Source organism: Penicilliopsis zonata (genome assembly GCF_001890105.1).
Source record: "Penicilliopsis zonata CBS 506.65 unplaced genomic scaffold ASPZOscaffold_4, whole genome shotgun sequence".
NCBI classification, from domain to species: domain Eukaryota; kingdom Fungi; phylum Ascomycota; class Eurotiomycetes; order Eurotiales; family Aspergillaceae; genus Penicilliopsis; species Penicilliopsis zonata.
The window spans coordinates 250,311-269,016 of record NW_019208914.1 but is presented as its reverse complement, the minus strand read 5'-3'; the positions used below and the strand labels follow the sequence as shown (position 1 = coordinate 269,016).

At 52.1% G+C, this 18,706-nt stretch overlaps 8 protein-coding genes and 1 non-coding gene across 9 annotated transcripts; 5 read left to right on the top strand and 4 right to left on the bottom strand.

Annotated features, from left to right (window-relative positions):
* Nucleotides 1-25: 25 nt before the first annotated feature.
* Nucleotides 26-2,049, top strand: ASPZODRAFT_140483 (hypothetical protein; the record flags this gene model as incomplete). Its single annotated transcript, XM_022724669.1, has 2 exons — nt 26-774; nt 837-2,049. The coding sequence occupies 2 exons, from the start codon at nt 26-28 to the stop codon at nt 2,047-2,049; spliced, it is 1,962 nt and encodes a 653-aa protein (XP_022582667.1).
* A 182-nt stretch (nt 2,050-2,231) lies between these two features.
* On the bottom strand, nt 2,232-3,817 carry ASPZODRAFT_1530373 (hypothetical protein). Its single transcript, XM_022725928.1, has 3 exons — nt 3,444-3,817; nt 2,566-3,380; nt 2,232-2,493 (listed from the first exon to the last, which is right to left on the bottom strand). Exons 1-3 carry the CDS (start codon nt 3,691-3,693, stop codon nt 2,458-2,460), a joined length of 1,101 nt encoding a protein of 366 aa, XP_022582666.1. The 5' UTR covers nt 3,694-3,817; the 3' UTR covers nt 2,232-2,457.
* Nucleotides 3,818-4,616: 799 nt separating this feature from the next.
* On the top strand, nt 4,617-10,867 carry ASPZODRAFT_1529667 (hypothetical protein). Its single transcript, XM_022725914.1, has 4 exons — nt 4,617-4,797; nt 4,863-7,389; nt 7,686-9,563; nt 9,639-10,867. The coding sequence occupies exons 1-4, from the start codon at nt 4,769-4,771 to the stop codon at nt 10,623-10,625; spliced, it is 5,421 nt and encodes a 1,806-aa protein (XP_022582665.1). The 5' UTR covers nt 4,617-4,768; the 3' UTR covers nt 10,626-10,867.
* Nucleotides 10,868-11,108: 241 nt separating this feature from the next.
* Nucleotides 11,109-11,627, top strand: ASPZODRAFT_62748 (hypothetical protein; the record flags this gene model as incomplete). Its single annotated transcript, XM_022729101.1, has 1 exon — nt 11,109-11,627. One exon carries the CDS (start codon nt 11,109-11,111, stop codon nt 11,625-11,627), a length of 519 nt encoding a protein of 172 aa, XP_022582664.1.
* Nucleotides 11,628-11,722: 95 nt separating this feature from the next.
* ASPZODRAFT_1530025 (hypothetical protein) lies at nt 11,723-12,642 on the bottom strand. The gene is made up of 2 exons (XM_022725921.1): nt 12,030-12,642; nt 11,723-11,959 (listed from the first exon to the last, which is right to left on the bottom strand). Exons 1-2 carry the CDS (start codon nt 12,350-12,352, stop codon nt 11,818-11,820), a joined length of 465 nt encoding a protein of 154 aa, XP_022582663.1. The 5' UTR covers nt 12,353-12,642; the 3' UTR covers nt 11,723-11,817.
* A 1,478-nt stretch (nt 12,643-14,120) lies between these two features.
* On the bottom strand, nt 14,121-14,553 carry ASPZODRAFT_140478 (hypothetical protein; the record flags this gene model as incomplete). Its single annotated transcript, XM_022724668.1, has 2 exons — nt 14,121-14,363; nt 14,416-14,553. 2 exons carry the CDS (start codon nt 14,551-14,553, stop codon nt 14,121-14,123), a joined length of 381 nt encoding a protein of 126 aa, XP_022582662.1.
* Nucleotides 14,554-15,193: 640 nt separating this feature from the next.
* ASPZODRAFT_165081 (hypothetical protein) lies at nt 15,194-16,715 on the top strand (the record flags this gene model as incomplete). Its single annotated transcript, XM_022726695.1, has 3 exons — nt 15,194-15,676; nt 15,743-15,994; nt 16,070-16,715. The coding sequence occupies exons 1-3, from the start codon at nt 15,354-15,356 to the stop codon at nt 16,713-16,715; spliced, it is 1,221 nt and encodes a 406-aa protein (XP_022582661.1). The 5' UTR covers nt 15,194-15,353.
* A 181-nt stretch (nt 16,716-16,896) lies between these two features.
* Nucleotides 16,897-16,969, top strand: ASPZODRAFT_t65. Its single transcript has one exon. It is a non-coding gene; the product is annotated as a tRNA-Thr (tRNA).
* A 393-nt stretch (nt 16,970-17,362) lies between these two features.
* ASPZODRAFT_150443 (hypothetical protein) lies at nt 17,363-18,637 on the bottom strand (the record flags this gene model as incomplete). Its single annotated transcript, XM_022725622.1, has 1 exon — nt 17,363-18,637. One exon carries the CDS (start codon nt 18,635-18,637, stop codon nt 17,363-17,365), a length of 1,275 nt encoding a protein of 424 aa, XP_022582660.1.
* Nucleotides 18,638-18,706: the final 69 nt, after the last annotated feature.

Genomic DNA, 18,706 nt, shown 5'->3' with positions numbered 1-18,706 from the left:
CTCACTCCTTCTCCCCCCTCCCTCCATGGCGTCACAGCTGCTTCGCTGTCGACGACCGACTGCTTTTTCGTCTCGGAGACCGCTCGTGAGACCATCGCTACGTCGATTTGTCCATCCGAATGAGTTCCAGCCGTTCGTTCCGCCCTCACCCGCCGAGTTGGGCAAGCCAACACCGGCCAAGACATACCCGCGTACCAGCCGATGGCTACGCCGGCTCTTCTACCTCTCGATGGCCACGGGGGTCGTCTACGCCGTTGATAACCAGTTCTACGCCGCGAGTGTGACCCGTACCGTGCGGACTTTTGCCGTTGGACTCCTCGTCGCGCTTGACTACAAGATCAACTTCCGTCCGGACCCGCCGCTGGCTTCCTCCATTGCCGCAGTGCACGCCCGAAATGCCGAGCGGCTGTCCGACCTGCTGCGTATCAATGGCGGTCTGTACCTGAAGATCGGCCAGGCGATTGCTATGCAGTCAGCAATCCTGCCCCCGGAGTTTCAAAAGATGTTTGCCCGCATGTTCGATGACGCCCCGCAGAACGACTGGAAGGAGGCCGAGCGTGTCATCCGCGAGGACTTTGGCCGGTCTCCCGAGGAGGTCTTTGGGGTCTCATTCACTGGCGACCCGGAGAAGGGTATCATGGAGCGCAAGGCGAGAGCCAGCGCCAGTGTCGCCCAGGTTCACTGGGCCCGGCTGGCCGACGGCCGTGAGGTTGCCATCAAGATCCAGAAGCGCGAGATCGCTCAACAGATCCAATGGGATCTGTGGGCTTTCAAGTGAGCATTACTCCTTTCTTTTCTTCTATCTATCTATAAATTTTCCCATTCTGACCTTTCAGAATCGTCTCGTGGATCTACAGCAAGTCGTTTGATATTCCCTTCTACACCCTAGTGCCCTACGTCAGCGAGAGGTTGTACCTGGAGACGGACTTTGTCAACGAGGCCGACAACGCGGAAAACATGGCCCGCCTGGTGGCTGGAGAGCCGCGGCTCCGGGATCGTGTGTATATCCCTAAGGTGTACCGCGAGCTCAGCTCGAGACGGGTGATGACCTCGGAATGGATCGAGGGCGTCCGGCTATGGGATAAGGAGGCGATCACACGCGAATGGCGCGGTGGCTGGCGTGAGGGCAGCCCTGGGTGCCAGGGAACACCGCTCGATCCTCCCGGCACACCTAGTCCCCTCGAGCTGGCGGCACGCCACCCGGGCGCTGTGGAGCTCAAGCCGGAACGCAACCACTGGCGCGGATGGAAGAACCGCGGCGGGCTGGGCCTGTCGCTGAAGGAAGTCATGGGCACCATGGTGGACCTGTTCTCCGCGCAGATGTTTCTATGGGGGTACGTGCACTGCGATCCGCACCCGGGCAACATCTTCATCCGGCGGCGGCCGTCGGGCCACTCGGAGCTCGTCCTGATCGACCACGGGCTGTACATCCAGATGGAGACGGGCTTCCGGCACGACTACGCGCGCTTCTGGAAGGCGCTGATGACCTTTGACAACCGGACGATCAAGGAGATTGTCGCCGGGTGGGGGGTGACCAACGCCGACTTCTTCGCCTCGGCGACGCTGCTGCGGCCCTACGCAGGCGGCGACCGGTCGACGCAGCAGAGCCTGCGCGGCCTGTCGCAGCGGGAGCGGGCCCAGCGCTCCTACGAGATGCAGCAGGCCGCGCGCCAGGCGGTCCGCGAAATCCTCGGCGACGAAAACAAGTGGCCGCGCGAGCTGATCTTCATCGGCCGCAATCTGCGCATCGTCCAGGGCAACAACCAGTTCTTGGGCTCGCCCGTCAACCGCATCAAGATCACAGGCATCTGGGCTTCGCGCGCCCTCGTCGAGTCGCCAGACCTGCCCTTGTCCGAGAAGGTGGTCAACCTAGGCCGCCACTGTCTCTTCCGTCTCGTGCTCTTCTCCTCCGACATCTTCTTCTACTTCACCAAGCTGCGCCAGCTGCTTCATCTCGGCGGCGGCATGGAAGACGACATCGAGGCCTCCATGCACCATATGGCTAAAGAGATGGGGGTCGAACTCAACCATTCCGTTTTCGAAGGTTGATTGAATCTTGACCTCTCTCTCCTTTCTCCCTCCCTTTCCGTTCTCCCGTCATAGACAGCACATACTGCACCCTCCTATATATTAATGTGCAGGATAGCTTTAGACAGCACTCCTCTCTCACCCGGGTACTCAACAATGCAGTACTCTTCAAAACTAGTCATGACGTTCTTCCATATAGTTATTTCTTCTGCCTAGATAAGGTCCAGGTTCGTAAAGCTGATCGCCTGACAGTCATATTCTATCATGCATGCTATGTACTCAGCAAGCGTAGTGTAGTGACTCATAAGACAAGAAAAAGACAGAGGCAAAGAAGAAAAAAGGGAAAAGAATGAGAAGAAAAAAAAGTATGGGGGACTGCGTCGCCGCAGTGATTAAATATGGTACATCAGAAACGGATCCAAGGCGTCATTATCCAGATATCAACACCCAAAGAAGGAAGAAAATCTGCTCTCGTTAGCATAAAGAAAAAAAAAAAAAACATTAAATATCCAGGAAACATGAAAAAAGAAAACTTACCATCAAAACTCCAAACATCTTCGCAATCAGCCACCGGTTCCCCGAGACCCGGCTCCAGTATTTGAGCAGTTCGCGCTGCGCGCCCTCGACGTTGTCGACGATGTCCTCGGTGTTGGCGTCGATGCGCTGGATCATCTCCGACTGCTCGCTGACCATCTGCGCCAGCTGGCCGAAGATACCGCCCAACTCGTTGATCGTGCGCTCAATGGCCTCGATTGCCTCCCCACGCGCCTGGATGTATGTGTTGCCCGACTGCGCCTCCTCCATTACCAACAGCTGCTGGTCCGAGTGGATCGCTGGGCGGCCCAGTGGCGATGGGTTCGACGGCTCCAGGCTCAGCACATCTGATGCGCTGCCATGGAATCCCGGTTGCGGCGTCCGCCGTCCGGAGGTGTTGTACAGCGGCGAATCCGATCGTTGCGGGTCGAGCGCAGCCTGCGATTTCGACGACACCGACGATACAAAGTTCTCTGTCCGCGTCCGCGACGCCTGGATGTTCTTCGTTCGCACCTCGAGCACTTCTTTAAAGTTGGCGCCCACATCGGCCAGCTTGCCTTGTAACATTACCACCACCTGAAGTATAATGTCAGTACACCCAAATAACGACAGAGAAAAGACAAGTCCCGAACATACGTTATCATTGTGTTCTCCCTCCTGATCCGTCTTCGACCGATTCGACTTCGGGTGCTGTGAGAGGGTCAGAGCCTGCAGCGAGGCGATCTGCGTGTTCAACGATGCCAGATCTTGTTTGATCACGTAGGTCAGCTCGGAGATCTCCACTGGTCGGTCGTCAAAGAGGGTTTTGCGCTTCGCCACTGTAGCATATATCTCTGTCAGTTGATTGTCCTTGCACTAACGGGGAGCTAGATGTGTCCTACACTCTGCCAGTCGCTGTAATTTTGCAGTTGTGGTGGTGATCCCGCGTCCGATTTCCGCCGCCCGTTTGGCAAATTCCGACCGAGCGGCCTTTCTGTCTCCTGGCGCTGGCACATTCGCCTCCCTCCGCTGGCTATCGGACAACAATGCCTGACGTTGTGATCCGACTTTCGATGTGGCGAGGCGCTTCTGGGCCTGGCCCAAAATGGCGTGGAATTCGACCGTGCGGTCCTGGATCGACGGGCCGGTCATTCTGTGGTAATCTCCCTTCTGCTTGAGGCGAAAAATAAGAAAACAAAGAAGGAAAAACGAGCGTGCAGTAGCGTCGTCCGGAGATTGAAGCCGATATCAGCGAGTGACTCTCCCGATGCACCGTAAACAAAACAGCGCGCCGGCGATGGCTGGCTGGTGGTTAATCGATAAGGGGGGGGAGAAGAGGACGAAGGCGAATGGCGACGTGTCCGGTGCTCTGACGGAGCGGTAAAAGAGCAGAGGCACACTTATTCTGGAGGAAATAACAGGAAGGGATCGGATCGTCTTGGGAATCGCTGGTGAATCGAGTTCACGGGGGTATCATCGCTTCGGCACCAAGCAGGATGGCTGGCTGTTGGCAAGGAGGAGATAAACTTGGACATTCGCTCACTTGCCCCGGCCCCCAACCCGCTTTCGTCCGTGACTGGCAACGCCGAAAAGGGCCTAGTGTTACTATCTCCACGTGACAGCGGCGCACCAGCCACACAGCCTCTGCCGTCTTGGGCTTAGTGGCATGCGCTAAGCGCTTACTTTGCGCTCGTAAGCTTACGGGCTTAGGGCTTACGGGCTCCATACGTATCGTGGTACATACGGTACGAGCGTGTAACTTTGGGCGCCTCAGGCTCTCAGGGGGCCAGACTGACCACCTGCCGTTGTCGCTTCCTCCCTACAGGCATCGTCATTATCCCCAACCCTCTCTCCCTCTCTCCCCGTTGCTTTATAACCCGACGGAGCTGTGGCCGTCAATCTTTCCTGGTTCCTGATGTCCATTTCGGCGGTGACTTCTTAGATTACCACCTAATCTTACCTTTTTCTAGTCCCAAGGTTAAGCTCTCACGCCACCCTTGGTGACGGGATTGAGACCATCTACGTAAGGGTGCCCTGCGCAACCTACCCGCCCCGAAGACATCGGTTTTGTTCATATATAACCGCCCTTGATTTTATTTTTTTAATTATCTACATTTATCTTTATTGAGGCATTTCTACTCATCGGAGGGCCTCTGCCGCGTTCCCACGGGCTCGAAGTTAAGTGGTACACGGCAGTCGCATTTGAGTCCAATGCTTTGCTGGAACAATGGCCAGTCCTTTCCAAGCAAATGATCTGTGAGTGTGGCAGGCTTGCAGTTCTTGTTCAATCGGTGTTTTCTAATGGTCTATGGATTATACAGCCGGACAAACATGGACAACCAGCGGTCCGAGAGCCCTAACGGCGGCAAACCGATATCATTTAAGACGAATGTGAACCGCGCCAAGACGAAACGCTGGGTGGAGGCAAAGAAGTACTCGTACGATGGAAACGATTGGGGTGACGATGAGTATGATGAGTACGACAATGATCCGCCAGCTCCCCCCGTTCCTGCGATAGGTCCTACCAGTTCGAATGCAACTGCCCCGGCCTCTGCCATGAGCCATCCACCCCGCTCCTCCACTCTACCATTGCCCTCCCAAATTCTGGGCCGCCCGGCTCCCATGTCGGCTATGGACCGCTCACGTTCTTTCGATCACATCGGCTCTACCTTGAAAGTTGAGGATCGTGGAGGTAGAAGTCAATCAGCAGAAGCAGAAAGTTTGGCGGAGTCCAGGGACACCAAACCACTGCCATTCATACGGCCAGCAGATATCTATAAGAGGATGCGGGAAGAGAAGGAAAGGCAGAACAGCTCTGCCTCACAGTCTAGTCAACCAGTGTCGGATTTCCCGGCTGTAGATCAGCCTAGTGGTCCGGGAATCGAGCCCCAGGCTCCTCCCCCACCCGTCGCTCTGCCTGTACAAGACACGATGGTGTTAGGAGGCTCCCCGTTGCAGCAGTCATTGGTTGAGCCCTCCCCTAGCATCGGTGGGGGGGAAAGCGAGAAAGCGGTACAGAATGTGGCGCGTGATGCCCCTACCCTAGGAACTCCATCTGTTTCTCTACCGCCGGTCCAACCACTGGGAAGTTTTAGTGCGGACTTCTTTGGAAATACTGGTTCGAATGCCCAGACATCAACAACCACAGAGCCACAGCCCTTGGAGGAGTCAGGAGAACTTCACCACAGATCATCATCTGGGTTTCGTTCCGTGGTGCACCAGGCCTTTGATGCTCAAACTCCGACATCCACCACCGAAAGCGTCGTCCGGTCTAATAGTGACGGTACTTCGATAATCAGTCCTATCATTGGTCATCGTGGGTTCAGTGACGATAAAACACCAACCATCCCGGAGGAGCCTGGAGAGATAGGGAATGCTCTGGCAGACTTCAAGCCGGGCCATCGTCGAGACTTGAGCCTACCAAGCTCCGAAAATAGCCCCTCCAGACGTCCCGTTATTACGGAGTCAGAGAAGTCACATCAGTCCGAACTTGCCGTGGTCGACTTGGCTACTCCAGGACTTCCGCCTCAAGATGGTCACGAAAGCTCTCTGCAACAGGGCCATGAGCTGACAAAGCCAGAGCTTCCTGTAGACAGCGAGTATAGCTCTCGTGGGCGTTCTCAACAACCACACTTGGGTGCCTCTGAGATATATCTGCCACCGCCGCTCAGGCTCAACAGCAGTGTCTCTTCCGATCCTGATCCTGATAATGCTCATGATCAAGTTCCGGTTGTTGTGCAGTCCATAAGTACGGATACTTCGCCGCAGGATACGGAGAACGACCGACTAAGACGGGAGATTATTATGTCTTTGAGTAGGGAGAACAGCCCGTCATATGAGCCCCAGCCAGGACCACAATCGGAGCTTGATGCACGAACTGCCGGAGACCAAGGCGGCAACTCGGCATCAGATGCAGAAAAACATGATGTTCCGCCCTTGTATTCGAAATCTCTGCCCTCCATCCCGCCGCCTACCACAGAGTCAGATCAGTCAACTGCTCCTCGCCCTAAGCTGGAGAGGCGGTTTTCGTGGGAATCGAGTGGTTCGGAAGCATCTGAGCCGGTTCCTGACAATGCTGCTACTTCACCGTCAGTTGATCCCTCGTTAAACAACACTGTTGCACCATCATACTTCCCAACGACGGACGGAGAATCCCTCAAACCTGTCGCGTTCGCGACCAGTGATGAGAGCACTAGTCGGCCATCTACTCGCGAAAAGCCCCAGCTGACTATTTTGCCTCCTGCTCCTATAAATGAATCCACTATAGAGGCAATAGATCCAAAAGATATACGAGGCACTGCGGACCTGGATGGCAGCCAACCACAGCAAGAACGCGAGGTTCCAGCTCAGGCGCCGTTGGTTATTCCGATCTCTGAGAAGCCGCTCAAGGAGCCAACCATCTTGGGCTTCCGAGACATTGTTGGTATCCAGTCTTCGGAAGAACGAGTACGAGCTTTTGATCGCACTCGTGGGCAATTCGCCGCGACCGATACCGGCTTAAACGACTGGATTCAATCGATGCTAGAAGCTTACCCCGAATATGCAGACGTGATTGAACAAAGCCAGAATGCCTCCACTTCGGCATACCGGCCAACCACGGCAAAACCCAAATTTCCCAAGTTGCCCTCTCTTAGCAATTTCACCTCCCTTCAGGACGGTTCATCTTCAAGCCCCGGGCATGTTCGGCGCTCCTCTGCGCCCCTTGGGGCGATGATGAACCGCCAGAATGTGGAACAGCGAGGCAAAGAGCTTTTGCACACGGCTGGCGTACTGGGTGGCAAGGGCCGAGAAGCAGCCAAGGGCTTGTTTGCAAAAGGCAAGAGTAAATTTCGAGGGGGCAACGACAAGGTAGATACTTGAACTCTCTTTCATGGACACGTCAAGCACGACACGGTCTCTTTTCTGCTATTTTGTCTCCGGGAAGGCGGGCGTTTCTTGGGTCTTTTTTTTTTCAACTCTCGTCGCTCTTCCGTTTTGATGAAACTTATGTGATACCAACCAAGAGTGTAATGAGCAGTGCATCTCAAAATGTGACATGACTGATGTTCTCTCTCCATTTTTCTCTCACGCTTCTCATCGTCTATTTGCTGCTTCTGCTGCTTTTCGTGATAGTTTTGCTTTCTAATGCGGTGGTAATTCTGTAGGTCTTGTCATCCTCTCCTGGTGCTCGCAGGAGCCTGCAGATATCAGATCGCCCAGTGACACCTGGCATGGATTCTGATAGCTCTCTCGGCAAGAATCGTCCCCGTCGAAGCTCTCTCCATTTTGCAAGTTTGCCCATTTTCAAACGAACTGGAACCAGCGAGACCCTTGACTGGCCGAGCGCCCATGGCAATTCTGCAAAGGATCGTCTCGAGCCCGTTGCTGGTTCTGGTAGTAGAGATCCAGAACCGGACGGTTCGTTTGCTGTTGAACAGTCCATCAATATGGAAGAGGCTCTCGAACAGCACCTGCCCACGGGCAATACTGCAGCTGGCACTGTCGAAGATTCGGGATGGGAAAGACGTCAGGAGTCGTCATCCGTTCCACCCGGTCCCTCAGCTGCTCCTCCCGCCCTAGATCGGTCGTCACCGACAGATGATCTCTCTTACGCCGCCGATCTAAGGGAAGAGCTGGTCGCTGCTCTGCGGCTGCTCGATTCCGAGCCAGTCTTGGTCGGGGTCCATGACCCTGGTGATCTAGAACCAGGCGGCAGGCTCCTTGTGGATACAGAGTCTACCCAAGCATCAACACAGACCAGGGATCTAAGCGATTCCCAGGCGGATGCCCCTGCCACAGAGTCTTTGTCTCGGGTCATCCCTATCTCTCTCCAGGTCTCTGAATTTGATCTACCAGCAGATTGTCTCAATGGGGAAGATCAGGATGAGGAATACAAGGTTGACACTGCGAAGCTCTCGCAAATTTCCATCGATGAGGTTACCTCTCAGCCAACGGGTACTGGGGATGGGCTTTTTGAGACAAATAGCGATAACAGTGGCTTCAACGCGGAGAAGGGTCTCATCGCTGAGAAGAGCGACTATGACCAAAAGCCACCCAACGAGAGGTCCAACCAGGTTGAACAGGAGCAATTGAATGGATCACATGAAGAACATCAGGCCAATGGTACCGTGAGCGAAGGTGTCGATCATCATCTACTTTCCAACCCTATCCAGACCAAAGATACTACCCAAGAAGAACGAATTACAAATCCATCGTCTCTACCTTCAAAGACGATCACTACCCCTATAGGCCCGAAGAATGCCCTAACGGTACCCTCAACAAGACGCTTCTATCTATCTGCCATCAATGACGATAACAAGAGTGGCAATCAGAATGGACGAGCACCACCTTCTCCCACACCTCCGAAACTTCAATTGACGCGTCCAGCTCAGGCGCCGCCCCAAGCATATTTGAGACAATACAGTCCTCCAAAGCCATCGCCGCTGAATCCTTCGTTGCACCAGGTACCGTCAATCTCATCCTTGGGGACCGTGAGAGGCAGGCAGCAACATAGGCCCCAGAGCTCGAGTATATCAGATCTCCAGTCTAGACAGTCTGCAGATTCGGCGTACGACGACTCGCTCCGACGGTTCAGCATGACCCAAGTCTCCCTGCCATCGGACCCGGGTGACTGGAATCATCGGCAGTCTCCCCTCGGCATTCAAGGGCTGGGGACAGACGCACATACGCCTGCTCAAAGGAGTGACCGCGATAATGCATGGCAAAATTCTCCCAAGCACAATACTCCAACCACTACAGGCACTCAGGGCGGCCCTTTGCCCCCAGGCGGCAGTAGTCCTCATTCAGATAGCGTTCAGAGTGCCGACAGTACTCGCGTCCACGCGAATACATCTAGGATCGAGCTGGTGGACGCAATTGCGACGCCAGTCACTCGCTCGGAACAACCGGTCTCGCAGCGGGCCACGTCGGCGATGGGAAAGCTGAAGAATATCAGCAAGCTGCATCGTATCTCCCTGGGCAGTGCCCCAACTCCGACTACTTCCAAAAACGGACAGAAGAAAAAGGGTCTGGGACGATTCAGTGTATGTCTTGTGCTTTGTCTCTCCCTGAAATCTTTTTTTGCATTGAAAATACATCTCTTACTAACCTGGAAACAGGGGATTTTCAACCGGCCCACCACCCAAGAGCATCTAAATGCGTCAGGGGCTCCTGTTTCGGCTCCTCCTCCGAAGGGCCTACCACCCTCGCAGAGCTATCCTATGATGATGAATTCACAACCCACCACATACCCATTGGCCTCTCCTCAGCCGCCAGCTCCCCCCTTCGCTTCTCAAGGTCACCAGCCACGGTCTCGTAGCAACAGTGGCCCGTTCCTGGGACAGCCTCCTCCACTTCAAGGATACTATGCTCCACCGACACAAGTTCCGCCCTCTGGCCATTTCTCCACGGAGAAACAGCTGGAGGCCGGCATGGGCTACAATGATATGTCGATGTGCCAATCTTCTGTGCCGCAACGCTTGCAGCAACGTGTCGCTACTCAACCAGTGAATCACCCGCAACAACCTATGTTGTCTGAGCCTCAGCCAAACCCTCGTCGAGCCAGTATGCCTCTTCTGTCAGCCATGTCTCCGAACAGCCCTCCTGCTCCCTTCTCCCGGGGCCAAAAGATTGCCAATGCCCTGAGTTTCCGACCACAGAACCCCAAACCATTACCCCCACCGCCTACGGAACAGCCATATCCACGCATTGAAGTCCCAGATCCTGCACACAACCCAGGGGCCCTCCCTGCTACACCTCCAAGCCAGCATTTAGGGGGTCAGGAGCGACAGCAAAATGACGCGCTTCCTACTGAGACCAGTACCCAGGCGTCTAAAGTAGAACAAACAATTGATGGGCCTGGTTTTCCGAAGCCACGACTGAGTGAGTCTGATGCCCTCGTCTCGCTAACGATTCCGGAGGAAGAAGATCCCAGCGATGCAGCCCATTCTCACCTGGCCGGAGCGCGGGCGCTCAACGAGCCTGAAGCGCCCGTCGAGCTTCCTGCTACTGCTGATGACTCGAGTGAAGAGATTGTGATGACCAGCACTGCTTACCCTGGCCAGGAATGGAGACCGTCTGGTTTTTCGAGCTGGGAGCAATACTAGCACCGGCTATTTTCTTATGCTTAACAATCAGCTAGTCCTTTGGATTTTTGATACCCATTTTCATGCTGTTTGATTCGACAGTTATGGCTCATTTCCTTACTCATATGAGATCGTTTTGATTAAATGCCACATCGTCAACAAACATCTGACCTTCAAGATCTTTCACCCTCAAGACCATTTAACAATAAACACACCCCGCTGACCGCTCAATTGAGTAAAAAATAGTAAAATGCCTCTGTGCTACGGACATAGAAAGAATTGGAAGCTTGATTGGTAATGCATCGGTAGTTTATGAGATTTATTTCTAATCATCAAGCCTCATAGCGGGGTTAGTGGAACCATAAATAGGACGACATCAAGACTCGCCCTTGAGCAAAAACAGATAAACAATAACATCCAAGCCGATTATCAGCTCAGAGAAACAGAAAACATCGAGCCGGGATCAATTATTCATCCTAAAAAAAAAAACAACAAGTCATCATCATGTCCGCCCTCTACACCTACAGCGTCCCCGTCTTCATCAACGGGCTGACGATGCTGTCGACCATCCTCAAGACGGCCGAGGAGTACGCGGAGGAGAAGAAGTTCTCGACCTCCGTGCTGGCCGAGTCCCGGCTCATTGCAGACATGAAGCCGCTCTCCTACCAGGTTCAACGCGCCAGCGATACGGCCAAGAACACGCTCGTGCGGGTCGCGGGCACCGAGCCCGTGCCCATGGCAGACACCGAGACGACCTTCGAGGAGCTGCAGGAACGGATTGCGCGCACCATCGAGGTCCTCAAGAGTGTGGATGCGGCGGTCTTTGCGGGCAAGGAGGATAAAGTGATTGAGATGAAGCTCGGTCCGCAGCAGGAGCTCACTTTCAAGGGCGAAGCGTACATCACTACTTTCGCCTTGCCGAATTTCTTCTTCCATATCCAGACTGCATATGCCATTCTGCGCAAGGAGGGGGTGCCCCTGGGTAAGGCGAACTACTTGGGCCCTTTTATGGCTTCTAACTAGTTGAATTGTTTCTTTTTTTAAAATAAAAAAGAAAAGAAAAGAAAAGAGCTCGTCTGTTTAAAAGAAATTCATAATTCATAAAAAAGAAAAGGGAGAGAGAGTTATAATACAGAGGTGTCTTTAGAATCGCGTAATAGTAATACATATCCGAAGGGAAGAGCAGGTCCATAAGGATAGTAGATAGCTATGTTCAGTAGTGGCGATCATGGCCTTGGGAATATTGGTTAGTGATGGGTATAGGACATAGTGAGCTATCGTACTTACGGCCAAGAGGCTTTGCTCTCTTCGAGATCGACTTAGCTTGCGACTGCTTGATTTTGGCCAGGCGGGCCCTGACCAATGTCAGTACATGTCTTCCATCGCAGTCAAGGGGATGAATGGTAGATAGGGGAGGCGACATACTCCTCTGCAGCCTCGCGTTCCAATCGCTTCACATGGTCTCTGGCTTCGTGGACCGCGCGCCGAGAGGCTACCAGCGCCTTGTCGGCTTCCTTTTCTGCAGCCTCGGCACGGAAAACCTGGTCCTTGGCAGCTGAGATGGACGGGTCGTCATGGTTCCGGGAGAGGAATCTGTGGCGATTCACGCTACCCTTTCGGCTGTTGTTGGACGAGGCCGATGAGTTGGAAGAGCGATGGCCGAAGAACTTGCTGTGGTGTTCGGGCTCATCGTACGATCCGGTGGAGGAAGAAGAGCTGTTAAAGGAGTTTCGATGGAAGAGAGGCATATCGCCGGTACTTGGTCTTGGTGCTTGAGACAGAGTAACTATTTCCCTGGGAGTAATAAGATTGCAGTTGGAATACTCTCAAGACTAGGGAAAAGCAGAAAAGGAATGTTATATGCCCGCGAAGGAAATGTTGACGTCAAACCCCCTCTTCTCATGGTTGTCTCCCTAATCCCTGTCTATGAATGTTAATAGGCGTAGTATTGCGGTTGTGAATCGGGATTGTTAGTCGACAGCATCGGGCAGGACAGGTCGGCCGTCTGACGCCATGGATGAAGCCTGAAGTGAGTGACTGGTAATCAAGCTTCAGATCGCCGTATTTCAGACGGCTCATTCGATTAAGAACAACTCTCTCCGGGCTGACAGTACCAATGGTTTATTTTAGAATTGATATTGGAAAATTAGTTTGCGTTATGCTGTCTGACATATTGCGTCATAAACAAGACAGCGGCGTTTGAAAAGTCCCCACAGCTTTATTTCAATGCGGAGCATGGTTGATTAGTGTCGATAAATTCTCCGAATAGCATTGAGCAATGGCTTCAAAATAAGCAAGCCACTTGTAGATCAGTTGAAGTCCCGGGGTATGACAGGTCGCGGGTTTAGCGACGTGGCGATTTGCTTTGCGTCATCCTTGCTATCCCGTTATCAGGAGACAATAGTTACGGGTTTCTGTAAATTAGAAGACAATGATAGTAAACAGCAATTATCAAAGCCTTAAAGTCAGTGAACTTCTATACTAGAGTATCTATACCCATCTCTAGTTACTGAGATGGGTATACATGAGAGTGAAGTACCATGGTTCACTAAAGGTACATGACAGCAGCAGTGCCTATCTATCACCGAATATGACATACCTTCCGTCAGTGCTTGGGCCATGCACAGTTGTCCCGTCCCGTGTAGGCTTCGACAACCAGGAGACGCAAGTTTGACGAATGTGGCGTGTCTTGATACACTCCTTTGGTTTTACTGCGCCGCTCCCAGCAAGGAAAAGACAACATTAGATGTAGTAACATCGTACTGGAGTCACGTTCGGCCATCAGGAAGCAGTAAATCCATGGCGAGACATTGCAGGTTTGGGATTTCCCGTAAGACGGACTCTTTGTACTCCGTAGTTCCTATTCATTCAAGTAACATTAGAGACTGTTTTCTAGCCTGGGGGTACATTGCCTGCTGATGTCCTGAAGACTGCTGGTGAGAAGATAAGCCTGTCTGAGGAGCCTGTCTGTCGATGGGAGAAGAGTCTACAGTCAATCCATTCTTCAGTAGCCTACCTGGTGTCATCCAAAGCAACCAACAGTCGGAATACCGGGTCTTTTAAGTTATTATTGTGAGCTGAAGGAGAGAGAGAGACGTTGAGGCAAGTTGCAGGTGAGAAAAAGAGGAAGGCATGCTTTTATGCCTCAGGCAACCACTTTATTATCAAAACCGAACCTCCGACTTTAGTGAAGCCTTACTCCTTACCACAACAAACTCCTAGGAATCGACTCTTTCTAGCGAAGAATGCATCTCCCTTTTGAGCTACTCTAGAAACACTGCCTTATACATAACCGATGAATTGGATCACTTCGAGCCATGAAAGACTCCCTGAGTCTCGTTACTCCGAATGAGGCTCCCAAACTTGAGAAGATGCAAGTCAATTCATGACCCATGACGATGTACAGAACAGCGTATCTATGCTTACTTGAGAGAAGATTTAGCTTACACAATCAATATATTGCTTGGTATCGAGATTCCAACCAGCTACAATGCCATCCATCCGAAAACGGGTCCATCATACACGGGAAAGTACGCCAGTCCCAGACGTGTTCGAGCCAGGCGAATAGCTCATCACCGTGGCAAGATCACATAGAGTGACAACCGCGCTATCGATGACTGTCGTCTCAATTGTATTGCACTTATTGGTCGTCAGACAGGTTTTAAGGACCGTGGCGGGACTAGTAGCGCCAGTTCCGCAGATACAGGCGATAGTCGAGCATCCCAGAAGTGGCGCGATAGTGGTTCTCAGACAGTTCAGCTGCAGATGGTATTTAGTTGTTTCCAGAGGGCAGGGGATACAAGGGGCTTACGACGCAAAGGTCCCGCAGAGGTTTTTCTACGGGGTCGTTGTCGACATCCTGGGTCTGTGTAGGACTGGGATCTTGAACCGGACTGGCCAGAGCTGAGACGGAAAGAATAGATGCCAGAAGAAGGGTTGAAGTCTTCATTGTGAGCGGCAAGTTGCAGAGTATTTAGAAGGTCGTGTGGATGGTAGATCAAGAGAGTGGTTTGAAGCTTCAAGCGCAGGAAACCCTCGCGTTTATATATAATAGGGTAGCGGGCCATTCAGCCGCTGCTCACACCTCAATGATACCTCTTCCAAGGGTCTATCATGAAGTTGATTTTTCTCATTCCCATCACAGGTAAGTTGGATGCTCCTCTAAATGAACCGATTCAACATTTTCTTCCGCGGCAGACGGGCCTGTGTGACAAAGCCTGATGATTAACTATCAGCCCCCGTCTAGATGAAGCTCGAGCTGTACTTCCAATATCAGTGGGTTGATGCTACTCTGTAGCACCTGGGGAAATCTTTTTGAAGGGATGGTAAAGTGGTGGGTAGTACGCTAAAAAACCTGCTGAGATAAAAACAACCATTATCAAAGATAGTCCATAAAGACCAGACTTTTTATTCACATGTCTAGTTATACTTGACACGGGCTATCTTGGGATGACCCCTCTGCATGATGGTAGTGCCAAGGCTACCTATTCTCACATGTCTGTGTCACAGATATGTTGTCTACCATAAACTGCTAGTTACTTGGTTTCTGGAGATGTAGCGCCGTGTCACACTGAATGCACGCCTCACTGCGGCAGGATGCATATATGCTACATGATAGGACTTGGGAGATTCGGCATCTTTCAGTGCCAGTGGCTGCATCCAAGCGTGGGTGGACGGCATCTTGTGGAAACCATGCAGTCCAGATCCTTATCATGACGGGAATGCAGTGTAGTGTGTGGTGTACCGCTGATGATTGTATACGATCAGGTTCTTCTTCTCCTTCGTCTGCTTTGTCTTAAATCGAGCTCTCTACGTCGGGAGAGAACAGCTGGACCAATCTTTGATTTCATCCACCGTTCTGCGGACATGGAAAAGACGGCTCTTTTTGACCGTGAATGCAAAGGCCCGGTCGTCATCGATATCAAGGACGATCTTTCCCCGACCAAGAAATTACCAGTCAGCTTTGTCCCTGAGAAGCAAATCTCGGCCGGTGGGTTCAGAGGAAATGACCTGTATCTCTCTTCGGTGTTCCAGTCGTTTCGACCTTCTGCAAGGTTGGGGGAGATGAAAACGTACGGGTTGTCCTTATTTCCCTCTCAGTTCCATCAATGTGTCAGTTTATATTAAGAAAGTTCTAGTGGCTTTACCCACACCATGGCATGGATTCGACGTGATGGTCAGAAGCGCTCTGAAACGTCTCACATCATAAGCTCTTTGGCTTTGTTTCTGTCGGCCGTGGAGGCTGTCCAGTCTCTGCCTATCACAGATGATACCTTTACTGGTGAGGTTCAACTTACATGTTTCCCGAACCGGGAACATGCAAGCAACACAGAGGAAATGCTCCACCCCTTAAAGAAGGCCCTCCGGGCCCTCTGCCATGCTGAAGTCCAGTGAGTCATTTAAGACTATGTGCGATTCTTGAAGGAGATTCTTGCACTGACTCTTGCCTGTCGTCCCGTCTACAGACTCTTCGTTGTCACGCTGAGCGGGCCGGTGGCCCAGAGTATCTGCGGCATCATGACCATTGAAAATTTTTGGGAATGGGCGATGATCACCCAATTCGCCCTGGCGTTTGCCTTCATTGTGCTCGCCAGACTATTTCGCGAGATCCCAAGCACACCGCCTCGCAGCCACCGGGATATCTGGGCGAATACCCTGTTGCGGCAGGGTATCCAGTATGGGCAAATCCAGTCGAGCACGCACGCTCCAGCAGACGATTCTGCTCATCGTGAAAGTTTCTCAATCCATTGTCTTACCGACCCTGCAAGCCGTCAGAGGTTTCACGTCGGTGTTGATCATGGGGACGAGGGCGTAATCGTGCTGAGTTCCCCGTCATTCCAAGAATCAAAACAGACAGTGCCGGCGGACGTAACAAGAGCCACCGCCGGGTTCAAGGTCACCTATAGGACTAGAATGAAGTATCGAATGAGCCCCTCGTATGAGAAGATGATAGTGGACCGATTGGTCAAGGCCTGGATGGGGCGAGCTGTTAGGGGTGTATCACTGGCTCTTGTTGGGTTTGAGGAAGATGGGCATGATACCAATTTATATTTCCGAGAAACCGACCATGTTGAGGGAACAGTTGAACAAAATAAAGAGCTTAACAAATGAAAAAAGAGAGCTGTTTTGGATCGAATGACTGACCAAGTGAGTAGCAGGAAGATATTTGAGAAGCTGATAAGAGAGAAAAGAAATAATATGTTGTAATAAAGTAGAGGAAACAGAAGGCTATAAGAAACTAAATCAAATTTCTTAGAGCTATGTATCATTATTATTTGCAGGCTTACAACGAGCTCGCATGGCTCAGTTGGTAGAGCGCATGACTAGTAATCATGAGGTCCGCGGTTCGAATCCGCGTGTGAGCATTTCTTTTTGTGTTTTATTTTTCCCCATCATATAATTGATCAATGTACAACAACAAGTAGGAGAGTCAGAATTCCTCCTCCATTTCTTTTTTTTTCTTCCTTCTATTTTTACCTCTCAATGTGGCTTCCGTTAATTATGGCACGGGTCGACTGTCCCTTGTTATGTAGGGGAGCTGCTGCTTTCCTCTCTGGTACCTTTCCTGGCTCCTCCTCATTTATCTCTCCTCTTCTTCTTCCATTGAACAATGACTTCCTCTTCAACATCTATCCCAGCCCCGTCCTTCAAACTCCAAAGTGTATAGTCGAATCTATCTCAAACATGAAATTACAGCATATCGAACGACTCTTTCTAGGACTATTTGCTCTACTATTCTGCTCTCTTGGGCTCTCATGCTACTGCCGGACTACAGCCAACTGACTCTTGACAGCCACGTTCTCCTGTCTCCCTGGCTCAGGGAACCCTTCCACATTCACGCCCCTCTGGAAGACCAAGCAGTGTGTCGAACCGCCGAAATGGAACATGCCGATCTCATCCCCTTTCCCGAGTCGATCGCCCTCTTTGACGGTGATATCACAAGTTGAAACCTCTGCCATCCCAACGCCGATGAAGGCCACCAGACCAATGGCCGGGTTATCTGCTTCGATAAAGATCAACGCACGAGTAGCCACTGAGGTGATGTATCCCTGTGCCGTGATTTCTCCACTTAGGTTGATCCCATGTGTGTGCGCTCCAGGGTCGCCGACTCCTTCAAACAATGGCTCGGAATAATACGTCCCATCCGCAACATACGCCTTCTTGACCGTTCCACTGACAGGTGCATGCCATCGATGGTAGCTCAGCGAGCTGAGCCAGGCCTGGTAGACCGTCCCTCCAACAAAGTGGCCGGCAAGGTCGTCGTTGGCAAGCATATCGCGCACCGAATAGGGCTGGCTCTTAAGCCAGAACGTGTCTCGCCCCTTGACATCCCTTGAAATCTTGTATGGCTGGGACTCGCAGGCGTTGACAATCACCGAGTCGTCGTCCGGCGCTGCAACAGGCCGCACGCCTTCTCTAAACAATCTCGTGAAGAAGTCATCCCACGACTTGTAACCGTGATGTTGAGCGCTAGGGTCGCAGATGAAAATTTCGTCAAACTCATATGTGGTATTCCCGATGTTCGCAACGGCAGTGAGATCGTGGCGTCCAGTCTCACCAAACCAACCGCTCCGTGAGTCGTCGAGCACCACTGCCGATTCAGGAGACTTTAAAAATTCCCCCCACGCACTGAGTACCTTCTTGAGCATCGAGTTGATATCCGGATCGAGAAAGGCGGCATACCCACTCGGCGTGCCCATGGGCCAGTCCAAGATGGCATTGATGGGAAGCCCGACAAGACCTACGCGGTTGGACTTGTCGTTCCATGACGGTGCGGTGGTAAGGAGGTGGCTCAATACCTGCAGCAGATGCCTGTAGTCTCTGATCTGGGGCTCACCCGTAGGATCCGTGCTGTATGGCCTTTTCTTGGGGACCTCCTGAAACATAGACTCCAGAAGCATGTATACACGGGTGTTACTCTCGATCAATTGCTCAAACTCCCTCAGTACTGGATGCAGATCTTTGGGATTGTGGTCAACTTGTTTGATGACTCCTCCTACCCAGTCTTTATGCGTTTGGTGGTCTTCAGGCATCCATCTTCCGATACTGATAAAGAAGACCGAAAAAGAGTCAGTGAATCTCTCCCATTTCTCCCAACGCTT